This window comes from Salvia hispanica, chromosome 6, assembly GCF_023119035.1.
Source record: "Salvia hispanica cultivar TCC Black 2014 chromosome 6, UniMelb_Shisp_WGS_1.0, whole genome shotgun sequence".
NCBI lineage: Eukaryota > Viridiplantae > Streptophyta > Magnoliopsida > Lamiales > Lamiaceae > Salvia > Salvia hispanica.
The window spans coordinates 19,995,259-20,011,631 of record NC_062970.1 but is presented as its reverse complement, the minus strand read 5'-3'; the positions used below and the strand labels follow the sequence as shown (position 1 = coordinate 20,011,631).

General features: G+C 34.1%; 2 protein-coding genes and 1 long non-coding RNA gene across 3 annotated transcripts; 2 read left to right on the top strand and 1 right to left on the bottom strand.

Moving 5' to 3' along the window:
• The first annotated feature begins 3,487 nt into the window (after positions 1-3,487).
• On the top strand, positions 3,488-5,010 carry LOC125194880. Its single transcript, XM_048093099.1, has 4 exons — positions 3,488-3,519; positions 3,576-3,668; positions 3,734-3,860; positions 4,527-5,010. The coding sequence occupies exons 1-4, from the start codon at positions 3,488-3,490 to the stop codon at positions 4,956-4,958; spliced, it is 684 nt and encodes a 227-aa protein (XP_047949056.1). The 3' UTR covers positions 4,959-5,010.
• Positions 5,011-6,869: 1,859 nt separating this feature from the next.
• Positions 6,870-7,430, top strand: LOC125194879 (zinc finger protein JAGGED-like). The gene has a single exon (XM_048093098.1). It carries the CDS (start codon positions 6,870-6,872, stop codon positions 7,428-7,430), a length of 561 nt encoding a protein of 186 aa, XP_047949055.1.
• Positions 7,431-10,652: 3,222 nt separating this feature from the next.
• LOC125192614 lies at positions 10,653-11,801 on the bottom strand. The gene is made up of 3 exons (XR_007171436.1): positions 11,746-11,801; positions 11,504-11,653; positions 10,653-10,814 (listed from the first exon to the last, which is right to left on the bottom strand). It is a non-coding gene; the product is annotated as an uncharacterized LOC125192614 (long non-coding RNA).
• Between the last annotated feature and the right edge of the window lie 4,572 nt (positions 11,802-16,373).

Here is a 16,373-nt window from a genome sequence, read left to right as displayed (position 1 = left end):
CAGTTTGGAAAGTTAATATTTTGCTAAATGGTCATGTAAGGGTGAATTGGTAATGTAATAAATCATGAATCATTATAAATTTATGCCAATGTAAAATGCCTATAATGTCCTATTTTGTATATACAATTTTTTTTAGTTTATCACTATTTTTATTAAAAATAGTTAAAGTGAAATGAGACATTAATGGTGGATATCCCAAAATGAATAATCATAAAATGCTTTAATGATTGATGTATAAGTATTTTTCTTTGAATGAGATGCCTAATAAACTCATTCTATTGGATTTCAAATCATATAAATTGGTATGAAAGTTAATTTAATTTGTTAGACATACACTAAAAAAAAGCGCCTGTTTGTGACCACTATTTTGCAAGCACACGTCGGTGCTCGCAAATTTGCGAGCAGAATAACGAGCATTTGCACCCATATCTTGCCAGGATGAATAAAATGAGGGATTTTGCGAGCACACCTATAGTGCTCGAAAGTTTGCGAGCAAAGGGTGCTTGCAACGTGACAACTAAGTCGAATTTCTTCCGTTTTGTGAGCACGTGCGTGTGCTCGAAATTATATTCTTACCAATTTCTCACAAAATATACATGTGCTCGCAAATTAGTGAGCAATAATAGCTGTTAGCAAATTAGTGAGCAGACATAAGTGATAGCAAACTTTAATTAATGTTAATAATATTATAAAATATAAAATATAGACTTAATTGTATTGGGAGAAAGCAATTGTGAAGTCGAATATATCGAAAATGCAATTGTGAAGTCCAATGTATTGAAAATGGATTAGAGTTAAATTCTTTCATAAATTCCTTGTTAATCAGTTTCATAATTGTATGGAGTTACAATTTGCCGTCCAATTTCACAATTTTAATTGTATTGGAAATGAAAAAGACTTAAATTCCTTGAAGTTGTATTCTCATAAATCTCTCGATATAATTCTCACCGATTCTCCTCCCCCAATTCTCACCGCCTCCCCCAATTCTCACCGATTCTCTACAATTTACCAGGATATTTTCCTGCAGATTTCACTGACCTCGTTTCCCTGCTCGATCGTCTGCAATAGGCGATTCCTCTATGCTCGACGACGATGTGGTTTTTCCAGCAGAAGACTAAATTTCCAGCAATTTTTCCTCTCTCTGACTTCGTTTGCATGCTCGATCATCTGCAATAGGTGATTCCTCTCTTCCTTTTCACGGCTTGCTTACGGAATTCTCCTCATTTTTCTGCTTTAATTGTTACAATTTTCGGAAAAGTGTTGGTCGGCATTTGCTTGCTTATTTTCTATTTGCAACTGTTTAACTTGAAAGAGGTTATTAATTCTCTCACGGATTCACTGATCCTCACCAATACATAATAGTTGCTAAATTTGATTTTACATATCTTAATCAAACATTCATAGTTCTGTGTGATATTTTTAGTTAGGCTACCGATTTAGCTTGAAAGCCATTAGCCTATAAATAAAAAACTAAAATGCAGCTGGAAATTTATTCTGAATTGCATGTCAAAAATTATTATTGTACTTACTACTGTTTTGCACAAGAGGGGGGCTGTTCAGGCAGGGAGAATTCATTGCTCTGGCTGCCTTTCGTTATGATAACTATAATATGAAGGGATCTATAGGTATGTGTATGTGAGTGTGAGTGTGTGTTTTTTAATAAAGAAGGAATTTTATAAATAGTTTAGTTGATTGATAGTGTCATGTTCCTCAGTAGTTTTCTTTACTATGAGTAATTGCATTTGTAGAAAGAGCTGCCAACTTGTTTCTAGTTTTAGCAGGTGTATCCCTCCAAAGTCTGCCTTTGTTTGTTGATGAAGCCATTGTGGTTATCATCAGAGTTTTGTTCTAATGTTTGTGTTTCTTCAAGTTTTTTATATGGAGTTAATTCAATGTGTGTTTGAGTTGAGCAATTTGAGTGAGGATTCAATAGAAACATTGTAATGACTAACCTCATCTTCCTCTTCTCTGTCTTTTGCTATTTTATCTGGTGAATTTGCATCTTGTGCTCGTATGGGCAAAGGTCTTGGAAGAGATTTCAGAGTATCTAGATACCATGGCTGCTAAATTGAAGGGAGCTGCTGGAGGTATAATATCTCTTTCAAATTAATGAATCAATTTGCCTGATTTTGTATTTATTCTAGGCAAATAGTGTTAATGATTTTGTATTTATTATAGGCAACAGTGGTTTACTTCTGATGGATTGCGTATATGCTATCTAGTTACTGATATTTAGTAGAGTGGATTCATTCTTGTTGTTTAATTTCAGGTTATTCAATGTACTTTTGATCTCTAGTACAGTCTTATTAGATTAAGTTCCGTCCTTAGTCTTCCAGAAGATTGGAATTTCGAAAAGTCTCTTGAAAACAAACCGTGACTATTTAAGTAAAGATGAAATTCATGACTAAATCATGTTCTAGAGTGAAACGTACAGTGTCTAATTAATCATGTTGATTGAAATGAAGGTTGAACTGAATAAAGGTTAACTAAATGAGATTACCATGCTAAGTTACTAACAAACATATATTCCTCTACAGTGAAACGTACAGTGTCTTATGCTCTAGCTTGATGTTTTGCACCCATCTTGTAATAATAAAAAAAGATAATTCTACATTGGCTGCTCTATTTGTTGATGGTTCTGTTGCCCTACTTTATATGCTTTATTTTCAAAAGTAGACAATAACATCCTTTCAGAATAAGATATGAAATTTTTCTATGTTTATATGGTACATCTGGCACCAATAATGCACATTATCTATGTGTATGTGTTATTAAATTGACTAAATTCAAATGGGGGACCTCAGAATTTGATAACATCGTTTTTCTCTCAGTACCTAATTAATTAACCTCATTTAGTGGCTGTGTGAAATGAAGGTTGAACTAAACTGCCTGACATTCTATTAATCTGGTTATTCTTTTGTAGTTTATGTTGATCTGCTGCTACTAACCCTAGACTGAAAGGCCTAACTGAAGCTTCATCTTATTGGTGAGTATAGCTTAGTTTATATTAATCTAGCATGATGTTACTGATAAGTTCATAGAATATTGTTTAAAATGGTATGCATTAACATATAGCTTATGCACTTAAATCTTTCTATGTTTGGTTACATGTGGGTCTTTAGAGTTCGTTCAAGGTTTTCTGCTACCTAAGAGTTTCAGAGGTAAATAATTTAATTCTGCTACCTATAATCTGATGTAGTTATGCTGAAATAGAGAGGTGTTTTGCGGCTCTATTTTAAATTTGTTGATACTGAACAGTTTCATTTAGAGCACATTTTGACTGTATGCACGCATAGTTTCTGTAAACCAAAAATTTGCTCATTCAATCTGCTCCTATAGCATTGCCTCCTTACAATATTCTATAGTATGATACTCTGAATAGAAATCTGAGGAAATTGTATTTTTAGGCTTGACATGCAGCAATAGGCTCGCAAATTGGATAATACTTACTATTATTCTTATCATCGGTAGTAGGTTGGACAGAAAAATGCGAGGAGGATTTACAAGACGAGGACGCAGGTTTGCTCTTCTCGATGATGATGAAGAAAATGCTCATGAGGAAGAAATTCATTTAGAAGAGAAAGAAGTGGAGGAAATGGTACAGTGAAGGACCATCCTACATATGATCAAGAAGGCCATATATTCATTCATCTCAGGAATGATGGATTGTAAGTGGATAGATAATTTTATACATTTTTTTTTATAAAGTTTATAACTATATATTGATATGCAGATTGTACCCTTCCAGAGCTGTGGCGAACATATTGAAAGATGTTTTCCAAAATATAGTGCACCCAACTGCATTCTCACAAGCAACTCTTGATGATTCATGCATTGAATCCTATTGGCAAGAATTTAAGGTAATTGTATAAACTATAATCCATTAGAGTAAAGAATGGTCAATGTTTTACTTGATCTTCTAATTGTAGCTTAGAATTTCTTGATCTAACTTAATTCTTTTCTTTATTAACATTTGAGTTTACCATTTGCTGATATCATTACTGTTGAAATAAAAGGGTTAGTTATGAAGGAGTGAACTGATGGTGATGAGCATATATGTGAGTGTGCTATACAAATCTGATTCTTGATTACTCTTGAAATAAGAGGTGTTGTAGTTTGGAAACCTCACCATCTTCTCATTTCATGTATTAAACTGTTTTCTTGGCTCTTTTGATTTATGAGAGCATTTCAGATTGAATTTGGCAGCAATTTATTGCTTTCTATCGAGTTTTAGGGTCATACACAGGTTGGAATAGACCGTATATAGCATGTGCATGCATTGGTTGGAGTAGACCATATCTTGATTGATTAATATCTGTATCTTTTAGTTCTGCAAACAAGGGGCATCGATGCTTACTGTTTTCTTCTTTTAGTTCTGATGCTTACTTGCTTACTGTTATCTTTTAGTTCTGCAAACAAGGGGCATCGATGCTTACTGTTTTCTTCTTTTAGTTCTAATGCTTACTTGCTTACTGTTATCTTTTAGTTACTGCATTGGTTTGAAGTCTTATTATGCATGTTTATAGGAGCAAGTTAAGGCAAGAGCCGATGAGTTGCGGGCTGCAGGGGAAGTAGATCCAGATTTTGATCGCATTTTCCTTGACCTTTTTGTGAAGAAAAGAGAAAGCAAACCCGGAGCTGGACAGGCCACAGGCATTTATTTCCCTGATGCTAGCAGTTCGTCCACTGGGGGCTCAGGCGTTAGCACGGAAGAGTTACAAGCAATGCGAGAGCAAATCACTATTGAGATGCGCGCGGAGCAGGGGCAGCGATATGTGGAGCTGGAGATGCAAAATGCAGCGTTGAAAGCGGAGTTGGATAGTCAAAGTGCAGAGCGCGATGCTGCTTTAGCGCATCAAAAAATTGAGTTACGCGCCGAATTTGAGAAAGAAAATGAGAGGATGTTAGAACTATTGTTGGATCTTACTAAAAAGGTTAACCGAATTAGTAAAAACTGAAAGTGTAAAACAATCTTATTAATTTTATGTAAGTTTTGAATTTTGTTCTTTATTAATTGTCAATTTCAATTTTGTTCTTTATGAATTATCCAGATTATTAGTAAAAAAATATTAAAATTTTGTTCTTTCTACTAGCACTTCTGCTAGCACAATGTTGGTAGCAGAAAGAGCTGTCGATAATGAGCACAAGAGGTGCTAGTAAAATGGAGGTGCTAGGAATATTGCGAGCACATACATAGTTTGGTCGACATCCACCATTAGCGAGCAAAAAGGTGGTCGCAAATGAACTTCTGCTTGCAAAACTACTCACAAATTTGCTACAAGCGCTATAGCTAGCAGAGTTGGTGCTCGCAATCTGCTAGCAAAACTTATGTTTGCGAGCACTTTAATACAGTTTTTGCTAGCACTATTGTGCTCACAAATGAGCGCTTTTTTTGTAGTGATAGTAGGATTATAGTGTACATGGTATATTTGATTATGACTATTGTCATTTGCAGAGTTTTTCCCTTGGTTTGTACAGGGAAATCAAATTGTGAAATATTAACAGAATGAAAATAAGGATGCATAGATTAAATCATCCATTTCACAAGAAAAGTAAAATTGCAATATTATTAAAGTATCTTGACTCTTATTTTTGGATGTATGAAATAATAGTAGAAATCAAAATTGAAACATCGATATTAGATATGTAATTTAATTCACTTATCACAAGATTGATTACTAATTTCAATTTCCTATACGTGGTATTTAAATACATTTGAGATTACATTAATTTTTACGGTTGTTAGAACAACATTATTACTCAAATGCTAAATAAAAATATAAAGAAGATATTGTTTAATATTTCAATCATTTTACAGTTATTGTTAATATAGTGGTACTTGATTTCCAGTATTAGAACTTAGAAAATTGACATATCGATTGAGGAGTGGGTGAAGGTTTTAAACACTCAGTTCTCATTCTTATAAAGATTCATACTAGTAAATGTTTTAGCCGTAAAAGAAAAAGGAAAAATATACTTGAAAACAAAATAAATTACACATATAAGCTTGTACTTGATATCTTTAGCTTTTATAATAACTATATATAACCATAATGTTAATTAGAGCCACACAAAATATTTTCAAAGAATTTAGTTGACTCATAAATATGTACGGTTCTTATCATGTTTTGTCTTATTTACTACCCGACCAAATGTGATCCTAAATATGTGGGAACATGTACGTAAATAATAAATAATTGCTCAAAATTCGTTCACTATGTGATCTAGAAACAAATATTTATAAAATATTAGGAATATAAAATCAAACCAATGTACTAGTCTAAAACAAAATCATATGAAAAGATTGCATATGTAGAATGAGTGTGATTAAGAACATCTTGAAAAATTGTGTGCGCATAAATTGAAAAAATCTCATTAATGTCATTATTAATTTATGCCACACTCAACTTAGAATCATTCATTTGTATTTGTGTGATAATTGAGAGATATTAGTAAGATTTGCAGATATGATAGGTTTAATCTGTAGTTGAAGTGGAATCAAATAATTAATGCGATATTGAAAAGTAAGTGATTAAGCAGAATTGAAGTAAAGAGATGAGAATATATTAGTGTGTACTAGCAATCTAGCTTTATTACTTCTTCTTCATCATCCCAACAATTTTAGAGTCAACTATTTTCTCACATATGCCCAGTTGTAAACTTCCAAATTAGGCATAATATTAAACACATTCTCTTTATAGTGCTTCAACTCTGGCTTAGGTTATCTTAAATATTTTCCACTTCGGCATTGTGCATGCAATCTCAGTCTCATTCAAACTCTTCTTTCTCATTTCTCCCAACTATAAAACCCCACCATTTTTATGTATGTTCCACAACCACAACCACAACCTTCTCTCTAGCAAGTCGCAATGGAATCCGATGGCAACAAGCAGGAGCAAGGCAGCCCCTCAGAGGAGCAGAGCAAGATGGCCGTTGCAGATCAGGCGGCGGTGGACGATATAGATCGGGAGTACGGATGCTGGTACTGCCACAAGAAATTCAGCAACAAGCAGGCACTGGGTGGCCACCAAAATGCGCACAAAGTGGAGCGGGCATTGGAGAAGAAAATGCTGGACAACAACTACTATGATGAGGGCCCGGGATCCCAGATGACTGTGCCCACCCCTTTCTTCAGTTCCTACCACCACCGCAACGATCTCCTGCAAAGGTCCCTCTTCGCTTACAACCACCGTCCCTCTGGAATGTTGGCTGTGGCCCCATGCCTCCCTCCTTTCCATGTCCGCCCCAATCCCATGGCCCACGCCCAGAACTTTGGGCCTGGACCATTGAGTGCCTTCAGGCCCGTATTTAATCAGGCCCCACCCCAAGGCTTCGCAGAATACCTCATCCAGCCCGGCTACCCTAATACGAGGAATGTTCCGAGAAACCAGTACGATGAATCAGGCTTGGATTTGTCTCTGAAATTGTGATGACTTACTTCATCATTTCTTGTGCTTCAATTAACATTTCTATATATTCTTGCGTTTAGTACTTTACTTGTCGTAACTAAAGTTAAGATGTTTTGAAATTAATAGAATAAACTACAAATATTTTATTTTGTCTTTCATCATTACGTAGATCCAAGTCTAACTTGTATCTCATTAATTAGTCAAAATTTTAATTTTCTACTTTTTTAATTTCTTAAATGATAAGCATCTGAATTTAAATTATGTAAACATTTGATTTAAGATAAAACATATATCATCGGTTAATCCATGTACTCTACATTAGTAGTACATAGAAAGTTGAAACAAATTAAACAAAGAAAAAGATACATTAGCGGACCAAAAAATGTTGATATGAGTTTCATTGAGGTTACTTTATAGTTAAATAAATAGGTAGGTAGGTATATATCATATAACAATTATATTTATTACTATAATTATTATTATTAGATTAAGACTAGTACAATAGTTCAATTATATATTTTTGGCATTTTCTTTTACGAAATACTCCTCATTTTTAAACATTTTCTTCTTTTTTTCTCCAATCATTTTATTGCGTTTTTTTCTTCATTTCTTTCTTTAATTTCAGTCCCTTCTAATTAAACAATTGCTCTTCATTTATGTCAATTTAGTTAAAAGCAAAGAAGATCTCAGAAATTTTCCATAAAATTAAAGGAAAGAAAATGAGAAAAATATTTATTTGTTAGTGGCTTAAGCCCTCTATTCTTATAAGGTGAAATCGTGGTTGTAGATTTCAATTTAATTAATGTTTCTTTTTCATTTAGTCTGAGAGAGTGAGGCGATGTCGAAATTAGAAATAGAGATGAATTTGTAAATTATAAAATTGTGATGATTCATATGTGCTATATCTATCAGATATTTTGATTTAGTAAATTGAAAAGTTATTATGATTCATATGTGCTAGCGATCTATCTAATGTTTACACAATCACTTGCAGGTAATGACATTCTAATTTCATGTAGATACAATTTTCCTTAGGCAATCTTTTAGTATACCCTTGGTCCGCCTTTAGATGTAACACTTTGACCCGATGCGGGTTTTTCAGAAATATAATGAAAAATGGGTTGAAAACGTTAGTGCAATATGAGTTCTACTTTTATATATATTAGTTTTATGAGGATCACACATTTTAGGTCCCTAACCTCGAATGTGGAAAACCATTAATCACATTCCAGGTCCTTCTCTACTTATTTTTTTTCTCATTTACCCGTAAACCCCTTGATAGCATACTTAATCTAAATTCATTAATATTTTAGGAATCCAAATTTAACATTACATATTTCTTTTTAATTTTCAAATTTATGGAGTATAAGTAATTTATGTATATATATAGATTAATAACTTTAAAAAATAAATATTATTCCTATAATTGTAAATATTAATACTATATATACACACATCACATTCACGAAAAATAATAACAATATATTAATAATAATAATAATAATAATATAATAATAATAATAATAATAATGTTATTATAACTGTTAGTTATGCTAATATATTTAATGTATATACATAACTACTATAAGTTTATTACTATTATTTTATTAGTAATTGAACATATAAATAAATATAATAATAGTATTGTACGTAGATTTTTTTGGTTAATAACCAATAAATACATCAACTTTTAGTCTATTAAAGTAACATTCTAGTATTAAATTGTTATCCTGTTTTTACACTACAATAAATTGAGCATTATATGGAATTTAAGGGTAAAATGGAGAAAATAAGCGGAGAAGGATATAAAATGTGATTAATAACTTTTCAGAGACTCGTGGTGATATTTTTTTTAAAATTCAGGGACCTAAAATGTACAAACTCATTTTCCAAAGACCAAATTTGTTCACTTTTATAGAAATGAAAACAATCAATTTGTGTTTTATTCTTTCTTATATTTTATTATATCTATTTAACATACTAAAAAAATAATAAACCTGATATTGAAAAAGAAATATTCCTTTCTTTCATGAATAAACCCCACTTGGATTTGGCACAAGTTAGGAATTTATATAAACACTTGGATTTGGCACAAATTAGGAAATTATATAAAAGAGCTGGTAGACTAAGTTAGTGACATATGATTCTTGTTTATTATTTTTATAATAAATATGAGTAAATTAAATTAGTAAATATAGAGTTCTTTATTAAAAGAGAAAAGATAAATTAATAAAATTTGTGTATACAAAATACCCTCAAATTTTAAAACCAATTTTGTTCAAATTTATTTTGTCATTAACTATTAGTTATGTACTGAATTACCCTTTTCTTACTTATATTATAACTTTGTAAGTCAAATCACTACTAAATTACAAGAAATATAGTATGAAATTACAAACTATCATGCAATTAAAACGTTCCATTAATATAGCAAATTTCATAAACTAAATTTTTTAATATAGCAATAAAAAAGTTCCATTAATTTTGACTTCTAAAATTTCTTTCTAACTAATATTATCATTTAAATATGGAAGTAATATCATTAAATTTCTAAAAATTTTAACTATTATCATTTTAATTAGCTTTTTTAGTTATGTAATAGCATATCATATTTTATTTCATTATTTACGTGAGAAAATATACTAGCATATAGAAGAAAATCGATTTACAATCATCAATAAATTATTCTACACTAATAATAATCTAGTTTAAGATTTTTGCGTGATGATATAGAAATACAAGGAAATCAACTTAATAATTATCATCAATTGGATAGGTGATAACACTTAAAAATAAGTAGTAATACTATACATGTAGTCATTTTTCTAATTTAAAATTTGAGAATTATTTAAATAAAATAGTTGTAGGCGTACTATAATCATTTTAATAATTTTATTACTATCATATATCTAATTATGTTTTGTATTTTTGCATGGAGATGTAGAATATAAGAAAATCAACTTAATAATCATTAATTAATTGGGTGATATCACTAAGAAAATTTAATTTTATGTACATGTAGTAATTTTTATAATTTACTCTCTCAAAAATGATTTAATAGTAATTAAATAAATTTGTAACACCCCGACTTTTTACCCTAAGGCTTAGAACATCGATCGATCTATCTATCTATCTATATATATATATATATATAAGTTTCGCGACTAATTTTTTTTTTTTTTACTTCTTGTTATGATTAATCGTTGTGAAGTATATTTTGAGTAGTGAACAAAAATAGTAATATTCAATATAAATGTTTGCTCTAATAAAAGTCCGTTTGTGAAGACCGAGTTTCAAATAAAAGTCCATACACGAGTTCAACGTTTAAGTAAAGATTAATTAAAAATAAAATACTCTCCATTCCCTTCGGATCTTGCTCAATAGTCACGCCTTGAATCCTGATACCTACACGAATGGATAAGAAGCGTGTTAAATCAAGACGAGACGATCAACAAAATCAAATCACATCAAACACGCAAATCAAACGGCGGCTCACGTTTTCCAATTGACGGCTCACGTCTTTTTAAGTGACGAGACATAATATTCTTGCCATTTTAGGAAAAAGAGATGTTTGACAAGACAACTTACCTCATTTGGCAAAAAGTCCCTACCCTTTGGACAATACATTTCCTCCTTGAATCAAGTTTATGACCAAGCATTCCCATGCACCCATTTTCTCTATAAATACCACTCCATCTCCCCTCTTGATCCTTTTGTTCAACCATAAAAATTCTCTAAACAAAATTCTATCAAAATGAGGATGCATATAAGTGTTTGAAGAAGAGGAGTCCATTTTCCTACTCACTATCATTCTTCTCTTCCTTTTCTCAAGGTAATTCTACTAATAACTATTCTTGCTACATAGCCATTTTCATAATCATCCAAGCATGAACATTAGGAAATTTACATATTAACACCATATTATTTTTGTATGCTTTTCCCCTTAATGGTTCTCCATAGCAATCATGCATATGATCTTTTTAGAATAGATTTTTGCATCAACTAATGAAAGCCAAGACATAAACTCATTTAAGGAAATGTCCAAGTTCTTAGACAACCACATCGTACAATAATAGCGATCTTGGAAAGCTTACCTCGTGAGTGAAGAAGCTGCCGGATTCCGGAGATTCTACCCGGCAGCGGCGACAGTAGTCCGGCGACTTTCCGGCAGCATTCCGGCGGCTGTCCGGCGATTCGTGACGAAATTAATCTCTTTTGACCATCTTTTCACGATCTATCCAAATCTTCACATTTCAAGACTTAATTGTTAGTCCTAAGCCTTCAATTTAAGAAAATAAAGAAGAAGAGAAAGAAGGAGAAATGGGGGAATTCCTACCTCTCTCGGTCGACGGCGATGAGACCGCCGTGTACCCAGCGGCGACGGCGGCAGCGGCCCACCCACGGCCAGCGACGGCGGAGGTGGTGGTTCGTGGCCGAGGGAGAGAGAGAGACCGAGAGAGAGAAAGAGAGTCGAGAGGTGTTGAGGCAGAGAGATGGAGGGACGAGGTGGCGGCCGGCGTCGCTCGCCGGCGACGCCGTGGGTGGCTGGACAGTAGGGAGAGAGAGTGAGAACGTAAGGGAAGGGGGGGAGGAAAGAGGCGCCCCTTTTGTTCAAAATCTGATCTTGAGTTTTAGGGTTTATTTGATTCAAGTTTTTGGGCCTCCCCTTTGGGCCAAGTAATTAATTTAGCAAGATGGTCTCTTATTTATTCTATTATGGGCCGAGAATTTAGAGGAAATGAGAATTTTGGGCTTTGAAGCATAAGTAATAAAATGAACCTTATCTCTTAATTTTGGATTAATATTTCTTGAAATGTTTGAAGCTTTTAAATAATTAATCTTATGATTAATTAATATCTTACCCTCCTTACTTAATTAATTTCTTGAAGTTAAGAATGTAGAAGCTAAATGAACCATCTCCCAAGTAATAAATTTTAAGGTCTCTTATGAAATAGAGATCCACTTTTTAAGTGGAATGAAGTTATATTGATCAAACCCCGAACGTAGGACGCATACTCCATGTAGGATCAAAGAGTACTTGCATGTTTTATTGTAAATTCTTTCGTCCCCTTTCTATCCCCTCTTCTTAATTCCCTCCCCTGGTCATGATTTACCGAGCAATGCTATCCTTAGCAAAGCGCGGTCGTGATAGAGTGGTATCAGAGCCTAGGTTTTCTTTCCGCTCTGAACCCATGAGTTTTCCTTCTTAAATGGTCTGGACTTGTTTCACTAAACTATGTATCGATTCGACCAAAGCTCAGCACCAATTCATCACACTCAACGAAAAAGGTAAATTTCGTCTTTTTTTGAAACAAAAGTTTAAAGTGTGAGTTTTTATGTGAAAAGTTTAAGAGGTTGAAGGGAAGGAATAACTCTTTAAGTTGCCCTTTAGGATTTTATCATCAAAGAACATAGAATGCTTTAAAAGAACTGTCCCTTGGGAACTTAGTTCGAATTTAGAATGATATGTATGATTTTATCATTGCTTTCCTAAGCAACGGAAACAAAGTGAATGACGTAACAAGGAGTCTTTTAGTACACAGAAGAAACGAACGAGATTAAAGAAGAATGTTGTTATTACTTAATAGCATGGACTGATCTTATCTCTTAATTGTTCTAAACCTTGAGGACATTGAGTCGACTAATGTCTTAATTCTCGAGAGTGAGTGAAACCAACTGATACCCATTATCTGTTAAACTTCTTTCCCAATGCTAGACCGTGACATAAGTTCACTAGAAATATCATCATAAAACCAGCCTCGACGAGGTGCCAACACTGAGCTAAAGTTGTTCTAGATCTAAGTCCTCTTAGAATCCAAATTATATGTACAATGTCATGAGAAACCAAATGTCGAACGATGACGGACAAGAACGAGTTTGAGGAAGGTCTATTGCGCCCACGTGTCTAAGAGTGATGTAGGAAGTCGTTTTAAACAAATAATAATAATAAAGTCTCCAGCATGAACGTCATCAGAATAAGGTGAGTCTATATACTCAGTAAAGATAGACCGACGGGAAGAAGCTATATGAAATTCCTTGGATTTTGTGAATTAATAATAACAACATTGTACTATCCCAAAGATCTTTTCTATGTTTCGACTTTCAAATTTTCACGAGAATGACTGTTGTGGCGTACCAAAACTACTACGAAGATATGATCATCAACCAAAGTTACCAGACACGACTGTAAAATGATCTCAATTTGGAGCCTAAGATTTACCCAGATTTCTCTTTTCCCACTCACGAGTAGACGAATGAGGAGTATCGCCTTATGGATCACGATGGTGATTTTAACCACCAATACTTACTTGGAGCCCCAATGTTTTTCCTCTTTCAGACAAAGAATTTGATTGTCTCATATTTCGAGAGTATTGTACCATTTCGTTCATTTTCTTTATGCACCAAGTGGTGGTTCATTTTTAGTAACTGTAAGTTTGGGTCATGCCCTCATCTTTTTGAACGCCATTGATTGACGTCAATATTCTTTGACTCGTCCCTTTGTAAGAGTAGTGACTTTCATGAGTTCTACCAACAAATCTCATCAACTCCAAGTTAAATCTTAAATTTTACTCTCTCCCTAAGAGAGTTGCTTATATTACCTATGAAAGACTTGGAAAGCCATTAGATTTGTTTTCATTATTCCATATTATGATGTGATGAATCAATAGTCAATTCAATTCACAACAAATGTCTTTTTTTTCGAATTCCCCCATTAATTGGGTATGTCGGGGCTTACTCTGATAGATACATCCTTCAATGTTCTCTCAACTCTTTCAAACCTGTTTGATCAACTGAATTTACAGTCAATTATGAGAATTCAAATTCGATTCATTCACACCATGTTTTCATAAATTATTCCATCTACCAATCTCCCCAGAAGAATTTCCTATTAAGCTTTATGGATATAGCTTAGACCTTGTGAAAGTATGTATCCCTCTTGAATGGGTGTGATGAGACCAATTGAACCTAGTCTTTGCGCTATTTTGAAAATCAGTTGTTACAAGCTATGTGTGAGAGGTTGCTGTGAAACCCCATGATCGCTTGATCAAACTAGTGATGATGAGACCGTTTTATCCTTATAGATAACTTTGGAATTTTACCAAAATTTCAATTCCCTTTAAGTATCAACTCACTTTATCCAAGTTAAGACGGGTAAATCCCTGACTTTCCTACATAAGGCGCACACAAATGACAATGCTTTAAATCTTTTTAGATTATTAAAAGAAGGAAGTTCCCTTAGGCAGACACGCACGAAAGTGATGCACCGACTAGAAGGATGGACATAAGTAGGACAACAAATTTTATATATTCCAGTTCATGGCATATTAGAAGTAGAAGGTACTATGGTGGAATCTTCACAGACAGAAAAAGATTGTAGTCCATTTGATAATGATCGAGTTGTTTCATCGGCCCGAACTGAGGAATCCCTTAGATATAACGCAAAACGGATCTTGTTCTACCTTTAATCAGAGGTTTCTTAACAAAAAATTCGAATCGAAGTCTGAAGAAGGGGAGAGGCAAGGAGCCCATGACCTGCAACAAATAGATGAGGAGTTATAACTAAGTACCACTTTGACTAACCCAGGACTACGCTGCTATACTATGCAACCACGACCAATTTCTTTCCAAATCCCAGGAAAAGAACCAGCACGCTCCCATGGAATCACCAGGGATAAGCAAATATCCCTAATAACCGCGACAGTCGTGCGGATAAGTTCACTTGGGCTACCCTGTTTACCTAAACACAAAAAAAAAAAAAAAAACGTAAGATAAATGAGTGGAGTGCATGTTTCCAGATGTGTTTCCCGCCAATCTACTTGGCTTAGCCCTAGATTAGTCTTTGGAGTTCGCCATCGATCTTGATCCCGGACCTGCACCAGTGTCGAAAGCTCCGTATCGGATGGCTTCTAAGGAATTGGAGGAACCTAAAGCTGCAACTTCAAGAACTTACGAATCTAGGTTTCACTAGAAAAGTAGAGATCTTGTAGGAGTTAGAACCTCCTACAATACTTAATGAGTGACGAAGCTACTTTAGGACTGGAAGGGTACTATAGATGATCCATTGAAGGATTCTATAAGATTTCAAGAGCGATGACGTAACAACTTAAAAAGCGCACCAAAATTTCGTGGACCTCAGACTTTGAAGAGAGTTTTCATTAACTGAAGAAGAAGCCGGCCACGTCGCCAAAATTTTTTTTTAATTGTCCCAAGAATGGAGATAAGCTATGTAGTTTACTTCAATGCGTTAAGGAATGGACTCGACCGCCTCATCATGCAAAGCGGGAGAGTAATAGCATATCTACCATGTCAAGCAGGTTACACAAGCTCAATTACAACCCACGCGATTTGGAATTTAGTTGTTGTGGTGCCCGCCTTAATGAATTGGTGACACCCCTATGGAGTTCGATGTGAAAATTTCTAAGATAACAATAACCTCAAATATTGTCATGACCGAGACTTGAAAATGAAAAAAAAATAGTTGGAACTAGTGAAAGACAACGATTGTGGCATCAACTACCATCCCGGCAAGACCAATGTAGTGGCCGATGTTCTAAGCCAAACAACGTAACACTTGGCAGCCATGTTCACCCACAAGGAGAGATTCCTACGAGAATTCAGCAAGCTCAACTTAGAAATGGTGAGTGCCCCACAAACAGTAAAGGCAAGGATAGCTACTCTAGTGGTGGAGCCAGAATTGAGATAAAGAGCGTATTATCATTACGCAAAGGCAATACGAAGACTATGAAAAGTGTACGAGTAACGGTGAGGACCAATGGATGTGAGAACTACCCCGAGGAGGCAGATAACGCCCTCGCTTTTGGAGGGAGGTTGGGTGCACCCAATGATAAGAAACCGAGAGACAAGATTGTGAGTGAGGCTCATGACAAGCCCTAGACCGTACACCCTGGGAGTACAAAGATATATCAAGACCTAAGGCAAAAATATTAGTGAGACGGCATGAAA